This window comes from Ambystoma mexicanum, chromosome 13 (genome assembly GCF_040938575.1).
Source record: "Ambystoma mexicanum isolate Mex_15411 chromosome 13, UKY_AmexF1_1, whole genome shotgun sequence".
NCBI classification, from domain to species: domain Eukaryota; kingdom Metazoa; phylum Chordata; class Amphibia; order Caudata; family Ambystomatidae; genus Ambystoma; species Ambystoma mexicanum.
Window position 1 is genome coordinate 835,162,241 of NC_090938.1, and position 27,806 is coordinate 835,190,046.

The following is a 27,806-nucleotide window of genomic DNA, read 5'->3' on the forward strand; positions in this document are numbered from 1 at the left end:
AGAGGACTGCGCTTTGGTCTGACACAAACTTCTTGGGGTCAATAAATGCGCCGACAATACCTTATGTTTTAAGTTTGAGCAAACCCATGGAAACCGGGTTCTTCCCAAAAAACAAGGGGCCTCATTACAAGTGTGGTGGTATTTTGGTGGTAAATCTGCTGACATACCACCAAACACATTTACCGTTAGCGCCGCTTGGTCTGGCGGAATGAACACCAGATTACAAGTGGTGGTAGACAGTGTTAGTCTCCACTTATTGGCCTCCATGCGGATTTCGGCAGAATTACCACCAACAGTAATTCCGTTGATTTGAACGTTTTTTGGCAGTAAAGTGGAGGAATTACTGGAGGTTTTTCCTGTGCGTTACCTCCAAAACCTGTAGTTTGGCGGTAGCTCTATTACCACATTACCATCATTTTTGGCCACACCGCTGAACCCGAAATGAAGCCCAAGATGAGATGATAAAGAGGTGTGGTCCTAGGTGAGCTTCACCAGTACCCTGAAGTCCAAAAGGTCCTCCTGGTCCTTACAGTCCATGCGGGGTGATGCCACCATTGTCTGTACTCTGAGCATAGCAAGCTTTTGGGTTTCAGAATCCTTTTTCTATTGGCTAACATGCTGTCTGCTTCTGGGGTTTCGGAACCCCAAAACTACCTGGGCCACAATGTCCTTCATGTAGGCAGGTCAACGGTGCCAGTCTTCAGGAAGGGAGACCGGAAAGAGAGCGGAAATCCTGCAGACCCATACTCTCTGGCCAAACTACTTTGATTTCTCCCCTTGTCTCGTCTCTACTCCTGAAATGATCCTTCCTGGCCTCGTTCCTCCTTCCATCTTCTGCTCTGGATTAGGGCAGACCTGGCCCGCTGAAACGTACCTGATGTGGCAGGCTAGTCTTCTCTCACTGGCTAGGCTTTCTCTGGGTTTTCTCCTTCATCCCCACTACTTCCCTATTCCCCCCTCCTTCAGATGTTCCGAGGCACTCCTGCTCATTGGGTCTCCTTGATAGCTGTTACCAACCTCGTCTCCTAGTGACTCTTCCTCCCTCCTTCAGATGTTCCGAGGTACTCCTGCTCATTGCGTCTCCTTGGTGTCCGGTCAAAGGAACGAATACAAAGGGTCGAATGGTCAAAGGATCGACACAAAAGGATCGAAAACCAAAGGATCGAATTTTTTTTTAATTATATATATTTTTTGGGGTTTTCCACTCCTCAGTCCCCTTTTCTGCATCGACAGGAACGGGCAATTTCACCAGCGCTCCTGGGTTTGGCTTCGGTCTTGTAATTCCATGTGCTCTTCCCTGGATACCAGAATTCGCTTCCAGGGGACTTGAAGGAATTCGTCAGACATAAGTCAAGGCCCAAGGTAAGGCCGCTTTTTTCCATCGCACCCTGCAAGGGTGACTCCTTTCCAAGGAAACGCCCAAGCGGGAGGAACCTTTCAGGTTCTCGAACCAGCACAGGTACCGAGGCTACTCCAGCAACCGGCCGCCAGGCCGATGGGTCATCTGATCCTTCCGGAGACAGTGTTGAGGGACCGCAAGTTTCTATGACCGGGTGTACACCCGAGGGGCTACGCCCTAGTACCGGCCAGATGTCCGAGGGGGTGCCTGCACGCAGCACTACCAGCGATACTGCTAAGGGCAACACGCCTACCAGGCCCCGTCCTGAGGTGCAGGGTAGGTCTCATGTTCCACCGCCAAGAGTCCTACAGGAGGCCAGGCCCAGTGAGCCAAGCACCACGACTTCGGCATGTGGCATGCAGCTCGACAAGATGGCCACCGCACCAGACAAAATGGCTGCTCGTCGGATACCGCTCCCCGGAGCAGAGCAGGTGGGAGAACGAGTTACAAGGTGGGACTGGTGTCAACCAGGTAAATGGCTGACAGGTCTATCCCGCAACCAACTAGACAGAGTTTGCACCGACCACAGCAACTGCCCGCAACCCTGTCAACATCACTTACCACCCCACTGGCCGTTGAGGACAGGTTCTTTGAAAAGTTCCTCACTCTGATGAGATCTCCTCAGATGGGGGCCATCCTTTGGGATGTGATCAGGGACATGCTCCTGCCAGCCCGTCCTCCGGCGCCTATAGTCATTCGTCCGGTGGCTCCAGCACCACAGACTCCGGTGCAGCCCCCGCTGCCCTTGCCGGCTCCTTCGATTCCAGCTCCCCTGCCTCCCACAGTCTAGGCAGTTCGACACCCGCCTCCAGAGCAGCCACCAGCTCTGGTTTCCACACCACAGCCCTCAGCGCCCAGCACTCCGCCACCCGCTCTGGACCAGCCAGACACCCTGGTGGACATGGACGAGGAGCAGCACCCCGACACGCCATCATCAGCCAAGGCTTTCCATGAGCGGCTTTCAGGTCTGGCAGAATATATGGGGCTCCCTCAATCCGAAGTCGAACAACCGGACGCAGGGGTCCTGGCTGAGGTCCTCACTTTACGCCCGTGGCTAAAACGGGGATCCCGATGCAGAAGGATGTTGTCGCCTTGGCCAAGAAGGGGTGCTCAAGCCACACTCTGCCCAGCCTGTCAATTGGTGCCTCGACGCCAAGTATAGGCAGATGGACGGGGATCCACTCTTCCTGCCGGCACACCCTCAACCACACTCTTTGGTGATCGTCGCGGCGTCACTCTACTCAAAGCCTCAGTCGTCCTCGGCCACCTCCTCCTCGGTGCTGCTAGGCAAGGAGGAGAAGATCTTGGAAGCTTACGGAAAGAAGCTTTATTCCAACGCCTCTCTGCACCTTCGTCAATCCAAGGCGGATGCCATGCTGGCAGCCGTTAACCAGAGGCTTTTGCAGGAAATAGCCAACATCCTTCCAGAATGTCTGGTGCAGAGCCAGGCACGCTTCAAGGTGGGGCTGGCAGAGGCCAAACTGGTGGCACAGGACATCATGGAGTCCACTGTGGCCCACATCCATACCTCTGGCCGGGCCATATGCATCGCCACGGGCATGAGAAGGACTGCCTGGTCCAGGAATGCATATTGGACCTTACATTTGAGGGTAGTGACCTCTTTCACTCCTCCACCGATGAGGAACTAGATAAAAAGAACAGTTCCCAAACTGCAAAGTCTTTATCTATCCTAACAAAGGCCACACCCAAGGCATACACCCAGTCGCACCAATGCTCTGATAAGAGGCAGGCGTTCAGCGGGTTCCAGGGCTTCCAAGAACGGAGGTCTAGACAGCCTGACCTTTCTCCGAGTCAGCACCGGGGCAAACAACTAAAAGGGGAGCAAGGGCTTCTTTCAGTCCCTCTCCTCTGCAAGAGCCTCAGAGGGAAAGAAGAAAAGACACGCCCGTTTGGGTCCACGTGTCTCCAGTGGGTGGGCAGGCTTGATCTTCATGCACAGTTCTGGCATCAGAAATTCGCAGACCCTTGGCTCCTCTCCGTAGCATCCACAGTATCCACAGTGTACCTCCTACCGATTCCTCCCTCTCCGCCCTCCTCCCCTCCACTCCCACAGATTGGGACAGTAACTCTGTTGGCAGAAATTCGGTCGCTCCTCGAGAGCCAGGCAGTGAGGCTTGGGTGTCTATTCCAGGATTTTTGCCATACAAAAGAAGAACCAGGCTGGTCTGAGAGTTGTGTTGGACCTCGCCACCCTCAATCTCTCCCTCCCTCTTCAAAAATTCAAGATGGTTACGCCAGCACTCATAGCGGAGACACTGTGCAGGGGAGGCTGGATGTGCTCCCTGGATCTGAAGGACGCTTGTCTACACTTCCCGATTTGGAAGCCTCATCGAGCCTTTCTGCGGTTCAGGATCATGGGCTGCCATTTCCAATACAAGGTTCTACCCTTCAGCCTCAACTCAGCCCCCAGGGTATTTACCAGATTAATGAATGCAGTGGCAGCCCTCCTCAGGGCTCAGGGCCACCACATCTACTCATACCTGGACGACTGGCTCATCAGAGCGAGATCCCCAGAGGCGGTGCTGCACACCTCCTCCACTCTCATGACCACGCTCCATGAGCTTGGATTTTCTATCAACCTCAAGAAGTCTCAGCTGCAGCCTACTCAGAGCCTGACCTTTCTGGGCCTCATCGGAGACATGAGCTCTGAGAGGGTCTTTCCCTCGGAGTACAAGATTATGGCCATCAAGAAGGCTGCAGGTCACATTCTCAGCCGAGAGGTGACCTCGGCCTGGCGGTACCCGCATTTACTGGGGATCATTGCGGCAGTCCTACTGGCCGTCCCCCACACGAGACTCAAGATGAGGAGATTACAGCTGCACTTCGTAGCCTCATGGATTCAGGAGTGGGGCTCCCAAGCAGAGCTTGTTAGCATTCCTCCTTCTTTCCACCCGGACCTCACATGGTGGTCCAGGGATTGCAACCTGCGGGCTGGAAGGCCCTTTCGGCAGGCACCCCATCAGGTCACCATCACCACGGATTCCTCCCTAGAGGGCTGGGGGGCCACGGTGGACAATCAGTGTCCATGGAGTCTGGTCCATACAGGAGCAGGAGTTTCACATCAACTGGCTGGAGCTGAAAGCGATCTGGCTAGCTCTCAAAGCTTTTTTTCTGCTCCTTGGGGGCAAGGCTGTCCTCATCCAGACGGACAACTCCACCAGCATGTACTATGTCAACAAGCAGGGTGGCACTAGGTCCCCCTTGCGGTGAACATGTGGGAATGGGCCCTGGAGAACGACATCCACCTGACCGCCACCCACCTCTCGGGGGAGTCCAATCTGGAAGCGGACAGGCTCAGTAGACTGGGAGCAGACAATTGCGAATGGCAATTGAACAATCGGGGCCTGCTGGGGATCTTCAGCAGCTGGGGGCATCCTCAGGTGGACCTCTTTGCCACCAGCGTGAAAAGGAAGTGCCTGCAGTTTACGTCCTGGCAGGGCCAGGGCCCCAGCTCCCTGGGCGACGCCTTCCAGATACAGTGGAACGGCATGACCGCATATGCCCCCCACCCCTCCACTCCTCTGGTCCACAGTGTGATCTGCAAGATAAAGAAATCTTCTCACCTCAGCATCATTCTGATAGCTCCGTGGTGGGCGGCGAGACCTTGATTCTCAGTGCTCATTAGTCTCTCAGACAGGCCTCCCATTCCTTTGCCGCTGGGCCCAGCTCACCTTCTCTCGCAGCAGCGGGGCAAGGTCATACACCCGGCACCACAGAAATTAGCCCTAGCAGCGTGGTTCCTGAGCAGGTCACTCTGAAGCATCTGGGCCTGTCTCAGGCTAACCTCAAAATAATTCAGGGCGCTAGGAGCGATGCTACTAGGAGCCAATACAAAAGTAAATGCACTAGGTTCTGTCAGTGGGCCGACTCTAGGGAGATCGACCCCCTTACTTGCACGTTAGACAACGTGCTCCCTTCTCGGTGCACCTTGCCCACTCCGGGGTGCAAGTCGACACATGCTGCACCTACCTGACAGCCATCAGTGCCTAAAGGAACTTGGAGGAGGAGGTTCTCTCCTCTGCTAACCCGGTAGTTAAATGACATCTAGTGGGCCTCACCAGGCTCTTCCGGCCCATCAAGAAACCGCACCCTGTGTGGGACCTCAATGTAGTGATGGGCGCCCTAGCTCACAAACCTTTTGAACCAATGGCGTCTGCGGACATCAAACTGGTCACCATTAAAACAGCTCTGCTGGTGGGTCTCACCTCGGCTCGCAGAGTCACCAAGATCCAAGCACTGGTAGCTTCAGCACCCTATACTACTTTTCACAAAGACAAGGTGGTCCTGCAAACCCACCCCGCGTTCCTACCTAAAGTAGTCTCATCCTTGCACCTGAATGAAGAGATAGTGTTACCCACCTTTTTTGCCGATCCTAAGGATGATGCTCAAAGGGTGTTGCACTGTCTGGATGTCAGACAGGCTCTGAAATTCTATCTGGACAGGACCAAGAGCTTTTGCAAATTGGATGTGCTTTTTGTCACCTTCGGGGGGTCAAGGCCTGGGTATCAGGCATCCAAGGCCTCCATAGCAAGGTGGATAGTTTCGGCCATCAAGGAGGCCTATGAGGGGCAGCACAAACCAGCTAACATGCATCCCACGCTGTCAGAGCCAAGGCCACGGCTATCGTATTCCAGAGACAGGTTTCGTGGCAAGTCCTCAGCATGGCGGCCACCTGGGCCACTGCCAACCCTGCGGCTTTCTGCAAACACTACTGTTTGGACACCGGTTCTAAGTCAGGTGCAGCTTTCGAACAGGTGGTTCTAAGGAACTTGTTTTCTTAAAGAGGGTCACCTCTCCACCCTGGGGCTACACTCGGTTGTAATCGCCCATGCAGTATCGAAGAAAGGGGACGGGATGTAAGAGTAATTATACGTTACTCACCGTAGTGACTAACGTACTCTTAGTCCATAGTCCCCTTTCCTCCATACGTCCACCCCCCCTCCTAATAAAACTGGTGTCATTAGGCAATGTTAATATTGTTGACGTGTCAATGGGACTGAGGAGTGGCGCCGGTGGGCGGAGTCAGGGGAGCGCATGCTCCCAGGGCCTGCGCGCCTCTAAATTTAAAGGGGAAGAAGGTTTTTCTGGTTAAAAATGTTAAGTCTCCCGTCCCTAGCGAGGGACACCCATGCAGTAGGGAGGAAAGGGGACTTTGGACAAAAGTATTTTAGTCACTATGGTGAGTAACTTATAATTTCCGGGGTACTCTTGCTGATTCAGTCTCCTTGCCACCCGTTACCAACCTTGTCTATTGGTCTTTTCCTCCCTCCTTCAGCTGTTCCGGGGTACTGCTGCTCATTGCGTTGCCTTGATATCTGTTACCAACCTCTTCTCCTGGTGTCTCTTCCTCCCTCCTTCAGATGTTCTGGGGTATTCCTGCTCATTCATTCTCCTTGATACCTGTTATCAACTTCGTCTCCTGGTTTCTCTTCTTCCTGCCACTCTTTCTTGATGTCTGTTTTTTAATATCTCACCTAACTTCCTTTAGACCTTTTCTCGCACACCACCTTCTTATTGACTCTGGATGTTACCACCTCTTCCTTCCCTTGTTATTACTACCATTGCTTCAATCTTCCTCCCACCTCATGGGGTTTCCACCTGCACCTCAATACAGCCTCCACTTCCTGAGCCCAACATCATCTTCACCTTTCCTCTAGATGTTCCCACCTGCACTTAAGTCTCCATCCCACCTCCTGGGGTTGTTGACTCCATCTCAATCCATCTTTGCCACCTGATGTTACCACCTCAGTACCACCCCCACATCCTGGTTTTACATCCTCTGTCCTTTTCACCAGTGCCTTCTTTACCTCTAATCCTCTGGCTCTCCAAACTTCTCCATTTCTCCATGCGTGCTGTTCCAACCTTCTCTCTTCACCAATCACCTCCAAACTCCAGCCTCCTCCAGCAACCCACACTCACTTTCGGGGTTCCCTGCGTTGTACACTACTCTTTGCCCCTCTGGGTTTGGCTCTTGGTGGGTTCTCCCCCTGGGGTCTGTAATTGTGGCATGGTTGGGTTGGATTCTTTCTGTGGGTTACCCTGTGCTTACTTTGGGCATAGGGAGCCACACCAAGCCTTTTCTTTGACAAGGGAACATTCTGCAGGAGACAATGAATTAGTAACGGGGGGTCACACATAGTTAAATCGTGGTTGGAAATCCACCAACTTGCAATGTTGTATCAAGCCCAGTTCTCCGGAGCTCACAAAGCATCTTGCTGAGGCGTTGAATTAACTTCTCTGATACCGCGGGTGCGGCTGTAACAGACTCACTTTCTCTCAGCAGGATCCGTTGTGCTAGAGTAAAGTGGAGTCCTCTGATTGCTTAGGGCACCCCGATGGACCCTCTTCAGATGCACAAATTGCATGACCCAATGGACTCAGGCACATATAACAATGACCATAAATTGAACTCACACATAACACTCTGCTAAATAGCTCCGATTTTTTGGAGGTAGTCCCACAGCGCTCTGAGGGGCGCAACTTGATCTAAGCCAATGGGGAGACAGTGCCCCCACTATGCTGGAGCAAAGCTCGCTCAATGGGTAGCATAGCAGAGCAGTCGGGCTGCACTCTTAGGAGACGGGTGGGCTCGCTCAATGGGTAGTGTAGCAGGGCAGTCAGGCTTTACTCTTAGGAGTCGGGTGGGCTTGCTCAATGGGTAACGTAGCAGAGGAGTCAGGCTTCACTCTTAGGTGACGGGTGGGCTCGCTCAATTAGTAGCAGAGCAGAGGAGTCAGCTTCACTTTTAGGAGACAGGTAGATTCGATCAATGGGTAGCGTAACAGGGCAGTCAGGCTTCACGCTTAGGAGATGGGTGGGCTCGCTCAATGGGTAACGTAGCAGAGGAGTCAGGCTTCACTCTTAGGTGACGGGTGGGCTTGCTCAATTAGTAGCAGAGCAGAGGAGTCAGGCTTCACTTTTAGGAGACCGGTAGATTCGATCAATGGGTAGCGTAACAGGGCAGTCAGGCTTCACGCTTAGGAGACGGGTGGGCTTGCTCAATGGGCAGCAGAGCAGTCAGGCTGCAGTCTTAGGAGGTGGGTGGGCCAGCTCAATGGGTAGCGTAGCAGAGCCGTCAGGCTGCACTGTTAGGAGACGGGTGGGCTTGCTCAATGGGTAGCGTAGCAGAGCAGAGGAATCAGGCTTCACTCGTAGGAGTTTGGTAGGTTCGATCAATGGGTAGTGTAGCAGGGCAATCAGGCTTCACTCTTAGGAGAAGGTTGGGATCGCTCAATGGGTAGCGTAGCAGAGCCGTCGGGCTGCATTCTTAGGAGATGGGTGGGCTTGCTCAATGGGTAGCATAGCAGAGCAGTCAGGCTTCACTCTTAGGAGACGGTTGGGCTCACTCAATTAGTAGCATAGCAGAGCAGAGTAGTCAGGCTTCACTCTTAGGAGACGGGTGTGCACGCTCAATGGGTAACGTCGCAGAGCAGAGGAGTCAGGCTTCACTTTTAGGAGACGGGTGGGCTCGCTCAATTAGTAGCAGAGCAGAGGAGTCAGGCTTCACTTTTAGGAGACGGGTAGGTTCGATCAATTGGTAACGTAGCAGAGGAGTCAGGCTTCACTCTTAGGAGACGGGTGGGCTCGCTCAATGGTTAGTGTAGCAGGGCAGTCAGGCTTCACTCTTAGGAGATGGGTGGGCTCGCTCAATTAGTAGCAGAGCAGAGGAGTCAGGCTTCACTCTTTGGAGACGGGTGGGCTCGCTCAGTGGGTAGTGTAGCAGGGCAGTCAGGCTTCACTCTTAGGAGATTGGTGGGCTTGCTCAATGGGTAACGTAGCAGAGGAGTCAGGCTTCACTCTTAGGTGACGGGTGGGCTCGCTCAATGGGTAAAGTAGAAGAGCAGTCAGGCTTCACTCTTAGGAGACGGGTGGGCTCCCTTAATGGGTAGCGTAGCAGAGCCATCAGGCTGCACTGTTAGGAGACGGGTGGGCTCGCTCACTGGGTAGTGTAGCAAGGCAGTCAGGCTTCACTCTTAGGAGACGGGTGGGCTTGCTCAATGGGTAACATAGCAGAGGAGTCAGGCTTCACTCTTAGATGGGTGGGCTCGCTCAATGGGTAGCAGAGCAGTCAGGCTGTACTCTTAGGAGGTGGGTGGGTTCGATCTCTGTGTAGCGTAGCAGGGCAGTCAGGCTTCACTCTTAGGAGACAGGTGGGCTCGCTCATTTAGTAGCATAGCAGAGCAGAGGAGTCAGGCTTCACTCTTAGGAGACGGGTGGGCTCGCTCAATGGGTAGTGTAGCAGGGCAGTCAGGCTTCACTCTTAGGAGACGGGTGGGCTCCCTCAATGGGTAAAGCAGCAGAGGAGTCAGGCTTCACTCTTATTAGATGGGTGGGCTTGCCTAATGGGTAACGTAGCAGAGCAGTCAGGCTTCACTTTTAGGGGGTGGGTGGGCTCGCTGAATGGGTAATGTAGCAGAGCAGAGCAGTCAGGCTTCACGCTTAGGAGATGGGTGGGCTCGCTCAATTAGTAGCATAGCAGAGCAGAGCAGTCAGGCTGCACTCTTAGGAGACGGGTGGGCTGCTAACAGAGTACAGTAAAATACACAATGGTCCTCATTCGGAGTTCAGCGACTGGTAAGAGTGACACTAACTCTGCTACCACTACATTGTTTGGCAGTGATGGACTTGCCAGTTTTACTGCAGCGCTGAATTCCAAGTTTAACATTGAAGTCGAGGACTGACTTGCAGCAAAACACTTGAAGTAATTCCTACGCTTCAAGTACAAAGATCTGCAATATTAGCCCTCTACAAAGTTCTCCAAAATCCCCAGAGAGTCTTATGGCCTGCAAAAAAGTAGGAAAAACACCACATTCCTACCATTCGTAATCTTACGGTGGGACGTAGTGGAGGTTCCGGTAAACGGATTTGGTAGTAATTCCACTGGAATTAACACCAAACACGAGAGGCTCAATGCACTGTACGAAATAGAGACTTTTATTTAGTTTTGCATTATGATAAAAATACAGAGTCAAATAAGTGCTTCAGAACATATACTGCAATGCATTCGAATGTGAGAAAACTGCGAAGGGATACAAAGTGGATTCTACTCATTTCAAGACTAAAATGCAGGAGCCTCGCCTAAGGGGTGGTGAGTGGTAGGCCTATATAGGTCCTATAAATAAGGGAAGAATGCGGCCAGATCATATAAGGAAACCGGCCCAAGAGAGCAACAGCAGAGCACTCTGCTGCTAAGAACGTTCTGCCGAAAAGTAGTACAAGCAGAAACGTATAAAGCAAAACATCATCATAGGTGATGCAATACATACAGTAAAAACCTGTGCGGCTGATTGGCTGGACCCTATACACGTACCACCTTTATCCATATGGGAAGGCAGTTTATTCATCCCAGCCCAGTCCATCCATCTTCCATCACGTGGGTGCTGCGGGGCTCATCTCCTTCTCACGTCAAAAGTTAGACAACAAATGAATTATACTCATATACAGCTTGTTTTACCAATCATACTGTGCACTTGGCAGGCCTCAAGACGGACACACAGGAGGTTCTGTGGCCCTCTAACCTTCCCACACACATTTCACTCACTCCCTCCACGCCACCCGGCTCCTAGGTCTCCACCCTCACTCCCAGCACCTCACAATACAAATCACACGACTGTCGCTTCAACGATGTGCCCTGTCCATCCTCTTTGAACATTTCAGGACTTGTTACTTTGGGGTTGGTGGTCAGAGAGCACCTGATGCCATGAAATTTGAGGATCTTAGGGTTTAGTCAGTTATATGGGCCATAACTCGTGGTCACCTGGGAATAGGCCGGGTCATGCTTTGGCCAGTGTGAGATAACATGCACACCAGGCGCCGGCCTCTGATCACGGCCTTGTAGGACACATTCCTCTTGGGTGAATAAACACATCTTTGCAACACTTTCAAGAACAATGAATAGACAGTGTGGTGGGTGTGGGTGTGAACTGTCCTCAAGGGAGCTCGGGCATGACTGGAGATTTCTGTGGCCTCGTGGATTCGGGCCTAGTGCGTGTAATGCTGCATTTACCACGCCAGCCTTCCCTTCTACCTATGATCACTAGTATCTATGCAGAACAGCGATGCCGCTCGCGCCTTGGGCCACACCATATGGTTACACTATAATAGGTCATATTAACATGGGGTCCTGCTGGACGGGAAGGCATCCCTCTCACTGTCCCCCCTGGTTCATCACAGTGACTCGAATGCATCTCGCCTTACTTTAAAGTGCCTAGCTGGGGGCGGAGCTGCCCCCTTCCCAACACAAGTCTCTGCCTTTTGGCTGCAGCTGCTGGTTTTCCAGGGGTTCCCGTACCCTGCATGTGAGGTGCTCTAAGAAGGTTCCCAACCAAAGCCTCAGTGTTGGGTTTGTGGGTTTCCTGCACCCTTTTCTGTGCCTCCAAGCCAGTCTGTTCATTGCCAGCTCCTCTTTCCGGATGTCAACACAGCACCTGAACGTCACGTTCACCAGCCTTGCTTTCGGTGTCAGGATCTACCTGAACACCATCCCAAGTCTCCTGCTGGTGCCGAATATCCTCCTTGACACCATCCCCTATATCTCCTTCCCTGTCTTCTGAGTCTCTTTCCAGAACAGGTTCATCCTTGCACGGCCTTACCCATCCCCTGGGACTCTGTCCATTCCCAATGAACTCTTGCCTGCTCCCACCCCTCCTCCTGGCTCTATCTGGGGCAGATCTCTGGGGCATGGTTGGGATTGCTTTCTGATTCCTGGTATATCTGCCTTGACTTTGGGTTTAGGTGCCTGGGCCAATCCTTTTTCTGGCCCCTCTGCCATCTTGGTTGCCTCTTTGCTCACCCTGCTGCAGTCTAGTGCTGCCTGTGCAGGACTCAGGTCACCTGTTTCTCCGGCTTGTGAATGGCATGCTGGGAAATCTCTTAGTAGGCCTCTAGGTTCCCTATACATGTGTGTTGCAGCGGAGTCACAGCATTGTACCTCAGCGAAGGAATGATCTGCCGAGAGACCATGGATGTGTAGCTATCACCTGCAGTTAAATCTGTTGTGTAAAGCTGTGAATTTGCAACATTGTATCACACTCTGGTATTTTGGGGTCTGCCTTGGGACTTTGGGTCTGCCAATAGAAATCTTCAGGCTCTCAATTGAGGAGGGGGCCAGTAGCCAATGTGACTCCCTGTAGCACCTGGGTCCATAATCCTCCAGCTTGGGAAGTTGCCCGGCCCCCTTGGTCATCCCACATGGAACCCTGAGGAACAGGCAGCTGACTCACTTGGAGGGTGGGGTGTGGTAGGGGGGGGACTGTAACTCTGTTACTTTCTAGGCACAGTCTGAAGTGCAGTGGTTTATTTTATTAAAACTTACAATATATCACTGGTACCTCTACAAGATCCGGACGACTGAAAGGAGCAACAAACAGGGTGCCCGAGAGGACGTCCCACGATGCGGAAGGGTCTGCGTTAAGAGGCCGGTAGCAAGGAAGCACCCAACCAAGGCTCCAGGACAGCTCGGGGGGGAGTGGGCAAGAAAGGGTTGCACAGCAGGGGCAGTGGCAGGAGGCGATCTGTCTGATGTGTTCCTTTCACCACTCTCCTGCCTGCAACTCCACCCACGTCCTCTCGTCCTGGTCCCTACCATGTCTCCCTCTCCCGCCCCCACTTTGATATTACTCCCTCCTCCACACTCCTACTACAACTCCTCCTCACCTTCTCCCCAGTCAGACACCTTTCACTCTCCCATCCATTTTCCACTCACTCCCTACACTGGCACTCACTTACCTTTCACGCGCACACGCACCACTCAGTACCACTTGTTCTCACCAACCAATATGTCTGCTTTTCCACAGATCGCCTCCTCTCTTCAATGCACCGTCCTTCCTCCTGCTGGTCTCTTGGTCTGCCTCCTTCCCCTCCTCTGACCTCACCCGAGCAACTTCTGTTCTTGCGGTCCCTCTCATCTTCCCCTTCCTTCTCACATTCGATTACTGGCTCTGGCCAATCCGGCCCTGACTTCGCCGCCTGGAAGGCGTTTCAAACCAAGGATGTAGAGTAGCGTGTTAAGCCACTTTTCCTGCGCTGGGCTGCTGTGGTGTCTGATTTTGTGTTAGGGGGCCACGGTGGGGCTTCCCCCAAGATAAGTGGAGGGATTGCAGCTCTGTTCCAGGTGGTCTAGGTCAGCTGGTGCTGGGGAGGGGTGCGCAGAAGATCTCTGGTTCTGCTTTTGCTCACATTCTCGCTTCTTCTTGGTTCTGTGGCTCTGATAGCTGTAGGCTGGTCGTGTGGGGGGCTGATGGGCTGCAGGGGGTCTCTCTGGACTTGTGGCTCAAGAAAAGAGAGAAAACTTGACAAGCACTTGTTTCAAGAGGTGCGGGGTGATGCAAGTCTGTACTGCATGTATAGGCAGGAACCTTGGAGGGTCAGGACATGGGGCCCTCTCAACTGTTACTGTCCCCCTCTGGGGTAGAATTGGCTCTGGCCTCCACCCTGCTAGGCCACCCACCCCACCCCAGCCTGAGAGGGGCTCCCATCCCCTCGTGCGCGGTCAGGTGACTGACCTTGTCACACCCCATACATCATAACATCAGTTTGCAATAGTGAACATATTCTGGCTACCTTTATGGTCTTTGTGAACTATCACTTCCCAGATCACTCACAAGTACATTCCTGTTGGTCCCCTAGAGGGTAGAGAACTCTGTCCTTATGACTTAAATGAATAATGACCATGAAAAAGCACAGGCGGCTGGAAGAACGTGCAGGCTGAAGGCCCTTGTGAAGACTGCCAGCCGATATTCAAGCCCAAAAAGAGAGGCGATATGAGGAATCTGGGCTGTCTCGAGAAGGTGACCCATCTTCTGGCATCCTTGTTCAGAGGCATGATGCAGAAGGTGGATCGCCCTTCTTTCAACATATGCTAACAATATAGTCTAGGACTCAGATCGCAGCCTGTAGAGCAGGGGTGAACTCAAACTCTTGTAAAAGATTTTTAATTTTCATTAGTAATTACACTTGAACATTGCTGCCCTGCACTCATGAACGTTATGCTTACATCGGCATTCAGGTAGCACACGTTTTAGTATTTTTTTCACTTGCCATTGAGTGGCCATCTTGGCTTAGCAGGAGCCTTTTTGGCATATGACAGATGCAACAAAACGCAGGCACTAAAGGCAACCACATCTGCACAGTACCCCGAGAGAAAGAGCTGGGTGATTGCCCCCCAACGAAATCGACCCTCATGGGTGTTGGTCTTCTGGTGTCTCTTCTAGTAAATGGCCAAAACTAAAACCTCTGCTGCTCCACCCGCCCTCCACCGAGTGGCCTAGATGGAGATCAACACAACACATCAACCATGACCACGAGACAACTCAACGCAGCCCCAGTTAATGCCAGCTCTTCTACTACGAATCCAAGACTAGGGGAGGGAGGGGCGGGCATTTTGACCTACAGTTCATCACTGAGTCGTGCACCCCTGAAGATCACTCACCACTTTCCAATTAGCGGGTGCCACCTAGTCTAAAATCCTGAGTAACTCTCATACATGCGGGAACGGTGGAAGCCTAGCTCTTAGAGATTTGCTCTGCCGTCTAGACCAGGCAACTGTGAAACCGGTTCTATGCCTGCTGGTTATGTCGAGCGCTAGTAGAGAACACGTCCCATTAGTCTGCAATCCACTGTCAATAGCCAGCATAGTTTCTAGCAAGTTCGAGGACCGTGTCTCTCAACTTACTGTAGACTTCATCACACTCTCCTTTTTAGGCAACTTTGATCTATAGTGTGATGTCCCCATTGCTCCCTGCTGATAACCCATATAGCAGCATGTACTTGAATGCCAAAGAGGACACTTAGCAGAGCCCGACGATGACTATAACTAGATCACTTGATGAATGCCTCAATGCGCTACATCTGGAGTAGAGTGTGCATGATAACCTATATAGCAGCATGCACACCTGAGGCTCTAATGCCAGAGAGGACACTCAGCAGAGCCCGACGATGAGTATAACTAGATCACCTGATAAAGGCCTGAATGCTCTACACCTGGAGTAGAGTGTGCGTGATAATCTATACAGCAGCATGCACACCTGAGGCTCTAATGCCAGAGGACACTCAGCAGAGCCCGACGATGAGTATAACTAGATCACCTGAGGAAGGCCTCAATGCTCTACACCTGGAGTAGAGTGTGCATGATAACCTATATAGCAGCATGCACACCTGAGGCTCTGATGCCAGAGGACCCTTAGCAGAGCCTGACGATGAGTATAACTAGATCACCTGATGATGGCCTGAATGCTCTACACCTGGAGTAGAGTGTGCATGATAACCTATATAGCAGCATGCACACCTGAGGCTCTAATGCCAGAGAGGACACTAAGCAGAGCCCGACGATGAGTATAACTAGATCACTTGATGAACGCCTGAATGCTCTACACCTGAGGGTCTAATGCTAGAGGACACTTAGCAGAGCATGACGATGAGTATAACTAGATCACTTGATGAACGACTCAATGCTCTACACCTGGAGTAGAGTGTGCATGATAACCTATACAGCAGCATGCACTCCTCAGGGCTCGAATGCCAAAGAGGACACTAAGCAGAGCCTGACGATGAGTATAACTAGATCACTTGATGAAGGCCTCAATGCTCTACACCTGGAGTAGAGTGTGCATGTTAATCTATATAGTAGCATGCACACCTGAGGCTCTAATGCCAGAGAGGACACTCAGCAGAGCCTGACGATGAGTATAACTAGATCACCTGATGAAGGGCTGAATGCTCTACACCTGGAGTAGAGTGTGCATGATAACCTATACAGCAGCATGCACACCTGAGGCTCTAATGCCAAAGAGGACACTCAGCAGAGCCTGACGATGAGTATAACTAGATCACTTGATGAATGCCTCAATGCTCTACACCTGGAGTAGAGTGTGCATGATAACCTATATAGCAGCATGCACACCTGAGGCTCTAATGCCAGAGGACCCTTAGCAGAGCCTGACGATGAGTATAACTAGATCACCTGATGAAGGCTTCCCTCAATGCTCTACACCTGGAGTAGAGTGTGCATGATAACCTATATAGCAGCAGGCACACCTGAGGCTCTGATGCCAGAGGACACTTAGCAGAGCCTGACGATGAGTATAACTAGATCACCTGATGAAGGCTTCCCTCAATGCTCTACACCTGGAGTAGAGTGTGCATGATAACCTATATAGCAGCATGCACACCTGAGGCTCTGATGCCAGAGGACACTCAGCAGAGCGGGCGATGAGTATAACTAGATCACCTGATGATGGCCTGAATGCTCTACACCTGGAGTAGAGTGTGCATGATAATCTATATAGCAGCATGCACACCTGAGGCTCTGATGCCAGAGAGGACACTTAGCAGAGCCTGACGATGAGTATAACTAGATCACCTGATGAAGGCCTCAATGCTCTACACCTGGAGTAGAGTGTGCATGATAACCTATATAGTAGCATGCACACCCGAGGGCTGTAATGCCTGAGAGGACACTTGGCAGAGCCTGGCAATGAGTATAACTAGATCACTTGATGAAGGCCTCAATGCTCTACACCTGGAGTAGAGTGTGCATGATAACCTATACAGCAGCATGCACACCTGAGGCTTTGATGCCAGAGAGGACACTTAGCAGAGCCTGACGATGAGTATAACTAGATCACCTGATGAAGGCTTCCCTCAATGCTCTACACCTGTAGTAGAGTGTGCATGATAACCTATATAGCAGCATGCACACCTGAGGCTCTGATGCCAGAGGACCCTTAGCAGAGCCTGACGATGAGTGTAACTAGATCACTTGATGAGTGTAACTAGATCACCTGATGAAGGCCTCAATGCTCTACACTTGGAGTAGAGTGTGCATGATAATCTATACAGCAGCATGCACACCTGAGGCTCTAATGCCAGAGAGGACACTCAGCAGAGCCCGACGATGAGTATAACTAGATCACCTGATGAAGGCCTCAATGCTCTACACCTGGAGTAGAGTGTGCATGATAACCTATGTAGCAGCATGCACACCTGAGGCTCTAATACCAGAGAGGACACTTAGCAGAGCCTGACGATGAGTATAACTAGATCACCTGATGAAGGCTTCCCTCAATGCTCTACACCTGGAGTAGAGTGTGCATGATAACCTATATAGCAGCATGCACACCTGAGGCTCTGATGCCAGAGGACACTTAGCAGAGCCTGACGATGAGTGTAACTAGATCACTTGATGAGTGTAACTAGATCACTTGATGAAGGACTTAATGCTCTACACCTGGAGTAGAGTGTGCATGATCACCTAAATAGCAGCATGCACACCTGAGGCTCTGATGCCAGAGGACACTTAGCAGAGCCTGACGATGAGTGTAACTAGATCACTTGATGAGTGTAACTAGATCACTTGATGAAGGACTTAATGCTCTACACCTGGAGTAGAGTGTGCATGATAACCTATATAGCAGCATGCACACCTGAGGCTCTAATGCCAGAGGACCCTTAGCAGAACCTGACGATGAGTATAACTAGATCACCTGATGAAGGCCTCAATGCTCTACACCTGGAGTAGAGTGTGCATGATCACCTAAATAGCAGCATGCACACCTGAGGCTCTGATGCCAGAGGACACTTAGCAGAGCCTGACGATGAGTGTAACTAGATCACTTGATGAGTGTAACTAGATCACTTGATAATAATAATAATAATAATAATAATTTGGCATTTATATAGCGCTACGAACCCTCAGGCATCTGAGCGCTGCTTATTATTACCCACAGTGTGTGGTGCTCATTTATCGACCTCGGAAGGATGAAACGCTGAGTTTGGCGCTGCCGGGATTCGAACCTGCGTTCGCAGGCTCTGCACTGATGTCAAAGCGAGCGCTCTACTCGCTGTGCCACTTGACCGGCTTTGATGAAGGACTTAATGCTCTACACCTGGAATAGAGTGTGCATGATAATCTATACAGCAGCATGCACTCCTGGAGCTCTAATGCCAGAGAGGACACTTAGAAGAGCCTGACGATGAGTATAACTAGATCACTTGATGAAGGCCTCAATGCTCTAAACCTGGAGTAGAGTGTGCATGATTACCTAAACAGCAGCATGCACACCTGAGGCTCTAATGCCAGAGAGGACACTAAGCAGAGCCTGACGATGAGTATAACTAGATCACTTGATGAAAGCCTCAGTGCTCTACACCTGGAGTAGAGTGTGCATGATAACCTATATAGCAGCATGCACACCTGAGGCTCTAATGCCAGAGGACACTTAGCAGAGCCTGACGATGAGTATAACTAGATCACCTGATGAAGGCCTCAATGCTCTACACCTGGAGTAGAGTGTGCATGATAACCTATGTAGCAGCATGCACACCTGAGGCTCTAATGCCAGAGGACCCTTAGCAGAGCCTGACGATGAGTATAACTAGATCACCTGATGAAGGCCTCAATGCTCTACACCTGGAGTAGAGTGTGCATGATAACCTATGTAGCAGCATGCACACCTGAGGCTCTAATGCCAGAGGACCCTTAGCAGAGCCTGACGATGAGTATAACTAGATCACCTGATGAAGGCCTCAATGCTCTACACCTGGAGTAGAGTGTGCATGATCACCTAAATAGCAGCATGCACACCTGAGGCTCTGATGCCAGAGGACACTTAGCAGAGCCTGACGATGAGTGTAACTAGATCACTTGATGAGTGTAACTAGATCACTTGATGAAGGACTTAATGCTCTACACCTGGAGTAGAGTGTGCATGATAACCTATATAGCAGCATGCACACCTGAGGCTCTAATGCCAGAGAGGACACTTAGCAGAGCCTGACGATGAGTATAACTAGATCACCTGATGAAGGCCTCAATTCTCTACACCTGGAGTAGAGTGTGCATGATAACCTATATAGGAGCATGCACACCTGAGGCTCTGATGCCAGAGAGGACACTTAGCAGAGCCCGACGATGAGTATAACTAGATCACTTCATGAAGGCCTCAATGCTCTACACCTGGAGTAGAGTGTGCATGATAACCTAAATAGCAGCATGCACACCTGAGGCTCTAATGACAGAGAGGACACTTAGCAGAGCCTGACGATGAGTATAACTAGATCACTTGATGAAGGCCTCAATTCTCTACACCTGGAGTAGAGTGTGCATGATAACCTATATAGGAGCATGCACACCTGAGGCTCTAATGCCAGAGAGGACACTAAGCAGAGCCTGACGATGAGTATAACTAGATCACTTGATGAAGGCCTCAATGCTCTACACCTGGAGTAGAGTGTGCATGATAATCTATACAGCAGCATGCACACCTGAGGCTCTAATGCCAGAGAGGACACTTAGCAGAGCCCGACGATGAGTATAACTAGATCACTTCATGAAGGCCTCAATGCTCTACACCTGGAGTAGAGTGTGCATGTTAATCTATATAGTAGCATGCACACCTGAGGCTCTAATGCCAGAGAGGTCACTGAGCAGAGCCTGACGATGAGTATAACTAGATCACTTGATGAAGGCCTCAATGCTCTACACCTGGACTAGAGTGTGTTAGATTACCTATACAGTAGCATGCATACTTGAGAGCTCTACTCCTGGAGAGGAAAGGTTGGTAAGACATTATTACATCGCTAGGCTTTTTTTCGTAGGAGGTGGGTGGGTAAGGGCATATGAGGGGTAGAGGGGTGTGGGGTATAGGGACTACAGCCGATCAGACTTCACACCTACCAACACTGACCCTATAGTCCTAGTAGACCTTTAAAACGGTACTCTGCTCAATGCCATCAATGCTGTTACACCACTCAAAATGCGCAATGCCAAACCCCATGCGCATCTAAACTCATGGTTTACCCCTGAACTAAAAACCCTACGTAAGAACGAGAGAAATGCAGAATCCTCGTGGAAAAACTCCCCCCTCAGCCATTAACAAATACAACTTCATAATAGCATCCAACAACTATAAAAAAGCTATTTTACAAACAAACAAACACCTATAATGATCGAATTAGCAAAGCTAAATCTAGTACAAAAGAGCTCTTCATCATTCTAAGAGAACTAGAATCCCCCTCTCCTCCACCTGACAGTTGCATTAAAGACACCACATGGTGTACCAATATCCAGAAGGCCCTACTCGACAAAATCTCGATGCTACAATCCAAAATAAATTCCCAAAAACTCAGTCTTCTCTCAGACTCCGCTCAACCACCTCCACCAAGCAAAGAGCCAAATTCCTATGAAATTTCCAACTTCTCATCCCTCTCCAGTAAAGAGGTTGAGGACATAATGTATAAATAAACTGAAACCTTCAAGATGCCAGGGAGACACTTGCCCGGCACCTATCATCCAGGATGCTGCAAAGCACCTTGCACCCTTTATCACAACTCTTATTAACGCCTCATTCGAATCAAGCACAGTCCCAACCAATCTAAAAGACGCATGGGTTCTACCCCTCCTAAAAGAAACACACTAGACCCAAACATCCCTACTAACTACAGGCTTAATACAACAGTGCCATTTTTACTTTAAAAAAATCTTGTGTAGAGCATCCTACAACTCCTGGGCCTTAGACAATCGGGTTTCTGACCATCACAAGGTCCGAAAACTGCCCTAATTGACCTAAAGACTCATATGGACATTTTAAAGGACAATGGTAAACTCACCCTCCTACTACTATTGGACCTCTCTGCTGCATTTGATTTGGTTGACCACAAGGTCATTTACAACCACCTCTCATCAGCAGCCCACCTCTCTGATAAAGCTAACGCCTGGATTCAATCCTTTCTAAAGAACAGATCCATGAGGGTCTTTGCACCCTGGGCCACCGCCGATCCAGCTCCTGTCACTTGCAGTGTCCCTCAGGTTCTTGTGTTTCACCCACACTATATAACGTGTTTACAAAACTAATGTTTGACGACCCGGACCACTTGGGTGTCATCTACAGGAAATATGCCGATGACACCCAAATACTCAACCCGATCACCGGGGACTACATCATAGATGCCAAAGCCCTCAATGACATCTACATCATCATACAGACCTGGATGGCTAAATATGGACTATGCCTCAATGACGACAAGACAGATTTACTCCTATTGGGCTCCTAACCTAGACTTGACAAACTTGACGGACGATACTCCTCTTTCAACATTGACTGTAATAACATTTCGGTATCTAAGGACATCAAAACGCTAGCTATTTACCTAGACTCTTCACTCACCCTGACCAGACAAATCAATGCAATAGCCTCTTCCACTGCCTATACATGCAAGTTAATCAATGCATCCAGACCATTTCTCTCTGCATCTAATTGCACAACCATAGCCAGAGCCTTAGTTCTCTCCAAAATTGACTATTGCAATGCACTCTACCTAGGCACGAGTCAACGCAACTTAAACAAGCTGCAAGTAATCCAATACAACGCCCTCAGATCAGCACTAAACCTCCCAAGGTCTCAACATATCTCGAACATAAGACGCAACACCCAATGGCTCGCTGTTAACCAAAGGATAGAGTACAAAACTCTATCACTTACACATCAGTGCCTTGCCACCCGGGCACCTAGCTATCTGGTTGACAACTTCCCCCGAAACACTACAGCACGTCCCACGAGATCTGCCCAAGCCAATTGCTTAAACATCCCGCTAAACTGTGGAACGCCCCACCTCCCACCTTAAGAACAGAACCCTCCTTCCACCTATTCAGAAAAATTCCAAAACTTGGCTCCTCTCGCAAGAACCACAGAATCATTCGACCGTACTCATTTAATTCTACATCTGTCTGCTCTGTCTGTCGGTAATAATCGATCTGCAACTCAATTTCAAATGTACCTGTAAATACTGCGTCTTGAATACCTGTAAGTAATGAGCCCATGTAACTGTAATTCATGCACCTGTATAAAAGGTACCTGTAAGAATTGCTCCCAGATGCCCCAGGGCTAGGTGCGCTATATAAATAAACAAACAAACAAAATAGGGAAGGGGAGTTTGGGGGAAACCCCTCAAATATATAAAAAAATTCGGCAAAAGCCTGGCGATCTAAGAACATAGAACTTGGGGCCTGTAACACGTGCTCTGCAACTTTGGTCTTTCTTATTAGATGTAGATGAAGCCAGACACCTGGCTCCCTGATTGACCTTAACTTTATACACTCCTACTCATTGATCCGTGTATCCTGTGTTGCAAGGAAACTGGGATGTGGGAGGGGCTTCTTGAGCATCTGTGACATGACAGTAACGAGCTTCAAAATCTGGTACCGCTGCTAAATTCAGTGTCTGGGGTCTTTCCCTGATCTCTGATGTTCAAAGAAAACATGTGTATGTGAAAGGGGACTGTGCTGGAGAGTGTTACAGGTGAGTAACTTTTCCAGCACACGCGTGCATCTCTATTTTGGGGGCTATATTGGTGTAATCATATCTGAAAGTTGCAGAGGGGTGCACATTGTAGTGTTGTGTTCTGCCCTAACCTGTGTGGACTCTGGATGTCCTGTCACCCAGACTTTTTGGGAATTGCTTTCCATAGAGCTGGCTTGAGTGGCTGTTGGGGTCCCTGCCTGGATTGAGTGACTGTTGGGGTTCCTGGCTGGCTTGTGTGATGTTGGGGTCTCTGTGTGGCTTGAGTGGCTGCTGGGGTCCCTGGCTGGCTTGAGTGGCCGTTGTGGGTCTCTGGCTGGCTTGAGTGGCTGTTGGGGTCCTTGGCTGGCTTGAGTGGCTGTTGGGGACCATGGCTGGCTTGAGTGGCTGTTGGGGACCCTGGCTGGCTTGAGTGGCTGCTGGGGTCCCTGGCTGGCTTGAGTGGCTGTTGTGGGTCTCTGGCTGGCTTGAGTGGCTGTTGGGGTCCCTGGCTGGCTTGAGTGGCTGTTGGGGTCCCTGGCTGGCTTGAGTGGCTGGCTGGCTTGAGTGGCTGTTGGAGTCCTTCGCTAGCTTGAGTGGCGGTTGGGGTCCCTGGCTGGTTTGAGTGGCGGTTGGGGTCCCTGGCTGGCTGGAGTGGCTGCTGGAGTCTCTGGCTGGCTTGAGTGGCTTTTGTGGGTCCCTGGCTGGCTTGAGTGGCTGTTGGGGTCCCTGGCTGGCTTGAGTGGCTGTTGGGGTCCCTGGTTGGCTTGAGTGGCTGTTGAGGTCCCTAGCTGGCTTGAGTAGCTGTTGGGGTCCCTGGCTGGCTTGAGTGGCTGCTGGAGTCCCTGGCTGGCTTGAGTGGCTGTTGGAGTCCCTGGCTGGCTTGAGTGACTGTTGGGGGTACCTGGCTGGCTTGAGTGGCTGTTGCGGGTCCCTGACTGGCTTGAGTGGCTGTTGGGGGTCCCTGGCTGGCTTGAGTGGCTGTTGGGGTCCCTGGCTGGCTTGAGTGGCTGGCTGGCTTGAGTGGCTGTTGGGGGTCTCTGGCTGGCTTGAGTGGCTGTTGAGGTCCCTGGCTGGCTTGAGTGGCTGTTGGGGTCCCTGGCTGGCTTGAGTGGCTGTTGGGGTCCCTGGCTAGTTTGAATGTCTGTTGGGGTCCCTGGGTGGCTTGAGTGGCTGTTGGGGTCTCTGGCTGGCTTGCGTGACGGTTGAGGTCCCTGGCTGGCTTGAGTGGCTATCGGGGTCTCTGGCTGGCTTGATTGGCTGTTGGGGTCCCTGGCTGGCTTGAGTGGCTGTTGGGGTCCCTGGCTGGCTTGAGTGGCTGTTGAGGTGCCTTGCTGTGTTGCTTGAGTGGCTGTTGGGGTCCCTTGATGGCTTGAGTGGCTGTTGGGGTCCCTGGCTGGCTTGAGTGGCTGTTGGGGTCCCTGGCTGGCTTGAGTGGCTGTTGAGGTGCCTTGCTGTGTTGAGTGGCTGTTGGGGTCCCTGGCTGGCTTGAGTGGCTGTTGGGGTCCCTGGCTGGCTTGAGTGTCTTTTGGGGTCCCTGGCTGGCTTGAGTGGCTGTTGGGGTCCCTGGCTGGCTTGAGTGGCTGTTGAGGTGCCTTGCTGTGTTGAGTGGCTGTTGGGGTCCCTGGCTGGCTTGAGTGGCTGTTGGGGTCCCTGGCTGGCTTGAGTGGCTGATGGGTTCCCTGGCTGGCTTGAGTGGCTGTTGGGGTCCCTGGCTGGCTTCAGTGGCTGATGGGTTCCCTGGCTGGCTTGAGTGGCTGTTGGGGTGCCTGGCTGGCTTGAGTGGCTGTTGGGGTCCCTGGCTGGCTTGAGTGGCTGTTGGGGGTCCCTGGCTGGCTTCAGTGGCTGTTGGGGTCCCTGGCTGGCTTGAGTGGCTGTTGGGGTCCCTGGGTGGCTTGAGTGGCTGTTGGGGTACTGGCTGGGTTGAGTGGCTGTTGAGGTGCCTTGCTGTGTTGAGTGGCTGTTGGGGTCCCTGGCTGGCTTGAGTGGCTGATGGGTTCCCTGGCTGGCTTGACTGGCTGTTGGGGTGCCTGGCTGGCTTGAGTGGCTGTTGGGGTGTCTGGCTGGCTTGAGTGGCTGTTGGTGGCCTCTGGGTCTGTGCGCTTGTACTGATGGGCGAGCTCTCTTCCTATGTTCCATGTGTGACACCATCTTGCCTGCCAGGGCATTGCCACATGAATGTTGCTCTTCAGCAGAGCTTGCGCCAAAGGAGTCATCCTCTTCCTGTTGTCATTTCAGATGAAAAGCAAACTCGCCACCGCGGTGGTCTGGTGGCGGCGGTGGTGTTGGTGGTGGGGATAGCAGCAGCAGCAGTGTTCATTTTGGTTAAAAAGAAGCGTCTGCAGCACCAGTGCTTTGAAGTACAGCCCTGCAGGGGGTCAAGTGAGGAGGAGGCTGGACAATCCCCAGAGCCGCTACACCCGCACCTGCAGCCAAACGGCGACACCGCTGTGGTCCAAGTCTCCTGTAATCCACCCACATGTGTATTCACAGGAGAGGAACCTGATCACCAAGAAACTGCTCAGATCTTATTGGAGAGAAATGATCCAGAAGGGAGAAATGTGAGGATTGCGTCTAGTGGGACCCACTGACCCAAATCACAGGGAATCCTAGTTTCTTCTGTGGGTTTAATGACACACCCCATTAGCCACTCTACTCTCGGGCAGTGGGGACTCGGGGTCCAATATGCTTTTGATTCATAGTCACTGGGATCCAGCTTTGGTGTTGGATGAGGTTACATGGAAGGAACTCGAGATGATTCTGTTCCCATCGGCACCTGTCACTTTTGCAGGAGCATTGTCTTGAGGAAAATGGAGATGACCGTTTGCAGGACTCGTGGGCCTCCCTTATTAATAATCTATTTATTACCCACACAAAGATTGAGATGTTTCACTGGTTGGAGACGCAGCGTTCTACGCACAGTGATCACGCGGTGCTATCACTTAGATTGGGGCTGCGAGCAAGTCTCTCCCTGCGTGATTTATATCATGGACCTGTTGTTCGGGCGGTTAAAGTCTGCTGACTGGGGATCAAAGCAAGCTTTCCGGATTGACTATTGTTTGATTTCTAACGTTATTTGTTTGGGCAAATATAGACAATAATTTGCTTATTGGAACTGGGGTTGCGAGCGAGTCTCGTTGCTGCAGAGCACACACAGCTGAATGCGTGTAATACTCACTGCTAGTCCAGTCACAGCCGGCATTTACTCCCATTCTTGTGGTTGTTGATTCGGCATTTGAGATTTTACATATTGTAGGCGCACGAGATTGTGTGCTCATAAATCTTGGAAATCTGTAAGCAATTGAAGGCATTAACGCTTTTAAATGATTGTTGGAGGGTAAGGTGGCGATCACTGGTCTGGTGACTTTGCTTCCCACAGAAATTCATACTGGCTAATTTTACACGTTCACTTTTTTAAGCCGCCTGCTAAGGCTGTTTTAGCATTTAGTAATTTTTAATTATTTTTTTACTGCAGCGTTCCAGAGGAGTTGCCCAGGACTATTTTGGATCTTTTATAAAGTTTTTTAATGGGTGTCACGCTCAGAAGCATGAGTGGTACAACAGAGGGGACCCCTCAGTTGGGGTGCAGGGGACCTCCCCAGGTAGTAATTACCCTTCCGTTATCCCTCAAACTACTCCACTGGGTGATGGAGGCTCACAATTACCCATGGTAGAGGACATTGTTTTGGGATCCCCTCTAAGGCGGAGAAGGAGGACCTGGAGGAGGCTAGTCAGGGCCCAGCAAAACAAGTGGACTCGATGGCTGAGGTTGTGGGGGGATATAAACTGTGTTCTCTCTAATATTGAATCAAATGTGAATTTTTTGGTGACAGAGGCAGGGATGGTGGAGAGAGACTTATTCTCAGATAACTCAATACTGGCCCCATTGCTTTCACATGAGTTAGCCAGAAAGGCGTATGGGCCAATGGGCTTTAAATCTAAAGAATGACGCGGATTTGTCAGAGACCCTCTTACGACACCACCTTTGTGGCAATCAAAGTATGGGTGGTGGATTTGTGGGTCATGGCATCTCAGGGTTAGATTGGGACCACCAAGGAGGTAGGGGATTGAAATTAAATGGGTCCACTTGGGGTACTGGGCCTGGTGCTGAGACACTAAGGGTTGAAGGTACTAAAGAGGTCCCCCAACAGGTCCAACTGCCCCCAGTCAACGAGCTGTCATTCCCAATTCTGTCCAGAATTATGGATTCTATGGATAGAGTTTATGACAAGTTGAATTTCAAAATTCGGGACCTTAGGAAATCAGTAAAGGAAGTCCTGAACAAGGTACACTTACTAGAGGGATACATAATGGCAGTATCAGTCTTTAATACTCTGCATTTAAAAGGGAATGGTGCGACAGGGCTTGGTACTCCTGAGGAAGGGGGGGTGGTGTCAAGGAATAAGGACGCCCCGGTGAATAAATAGGGGTTGGGGGTGGGGGCTGGGGTAATTCCAGAAGTTAATTAATCAGAAATAAACCATCCATCTGTGTCATGCCTTGGACTGGTAGAAGTCCAGGGGAAAAAACCCTTGAGTAGTAGCCCAAAGGCAAAGATCCCTGGCAACGATAATAGTGTGGGACATAAACAAAAAAAGCCTAAAAACAGGAAGCTGCCTTCGACCCAGCAAAATAAGGGGTCTAGGAAATGTCTGCGTAATTTAAGGATGGAAGTGGATAGACATATGCAGATTGACAGGGACGTCCTGGAGCAGAAGAAAAGAGATTTTTTCAAGTCGAGGAAGGGACTACCAAATAAAGAAAGGGTGGTGAAGGCTGAAGCTGGTAAGGCCTCACCACCCCTAAATAATATGCAGGAGGAGGATAGCCCCTCCTTTGATTTGAGTAACATCTCAGTATACCCGGTGGAGGAGGAGGGTTCAGATAGTAAGGAAGTTCTGGCCTCTGAGGATTCGACCATCATCGATCTTGGTGATGGGAAGGGTATGGGAAAGTGTTGTCTACTGGGGGAGGGCATGGTGATTCCTCTGAGTGGTCCGGCAGACGGGCATGGAGGAAAGTCTAACAAAGAGGGCATAAAGGTTTACCCACCGAAGGTGGAGAAGCTCTATGCGATCTTCTCTAAGCCAGTGGTGGTTAAAGAATTAGTAGGG

General features: G+C 51.0%; 1 protein-coding gene across 1 annotated transcript in view; it reads left to right on the forward strand.

Moving 5' to 3' along the window:
- Window positions 1-25,283, forward strand: part of LOC138520600 (uncharacterized) — a 32,129-nt gene extending 6,846 nt beyond the window's left edge. Inside the window, exon 4 of the mRNA XM_069632926.1 lies at window positions 24,931-25,283. Coding sequence (XP_069489027.1) covers window positions 24,931-25,283 — 353 coding nt within the window. The remainder of the gene's footprint in view (window positions 1-24,930) is intronic.
- Window positions 25,284-27,806: the final 2,523 nt, after the last annotated feature.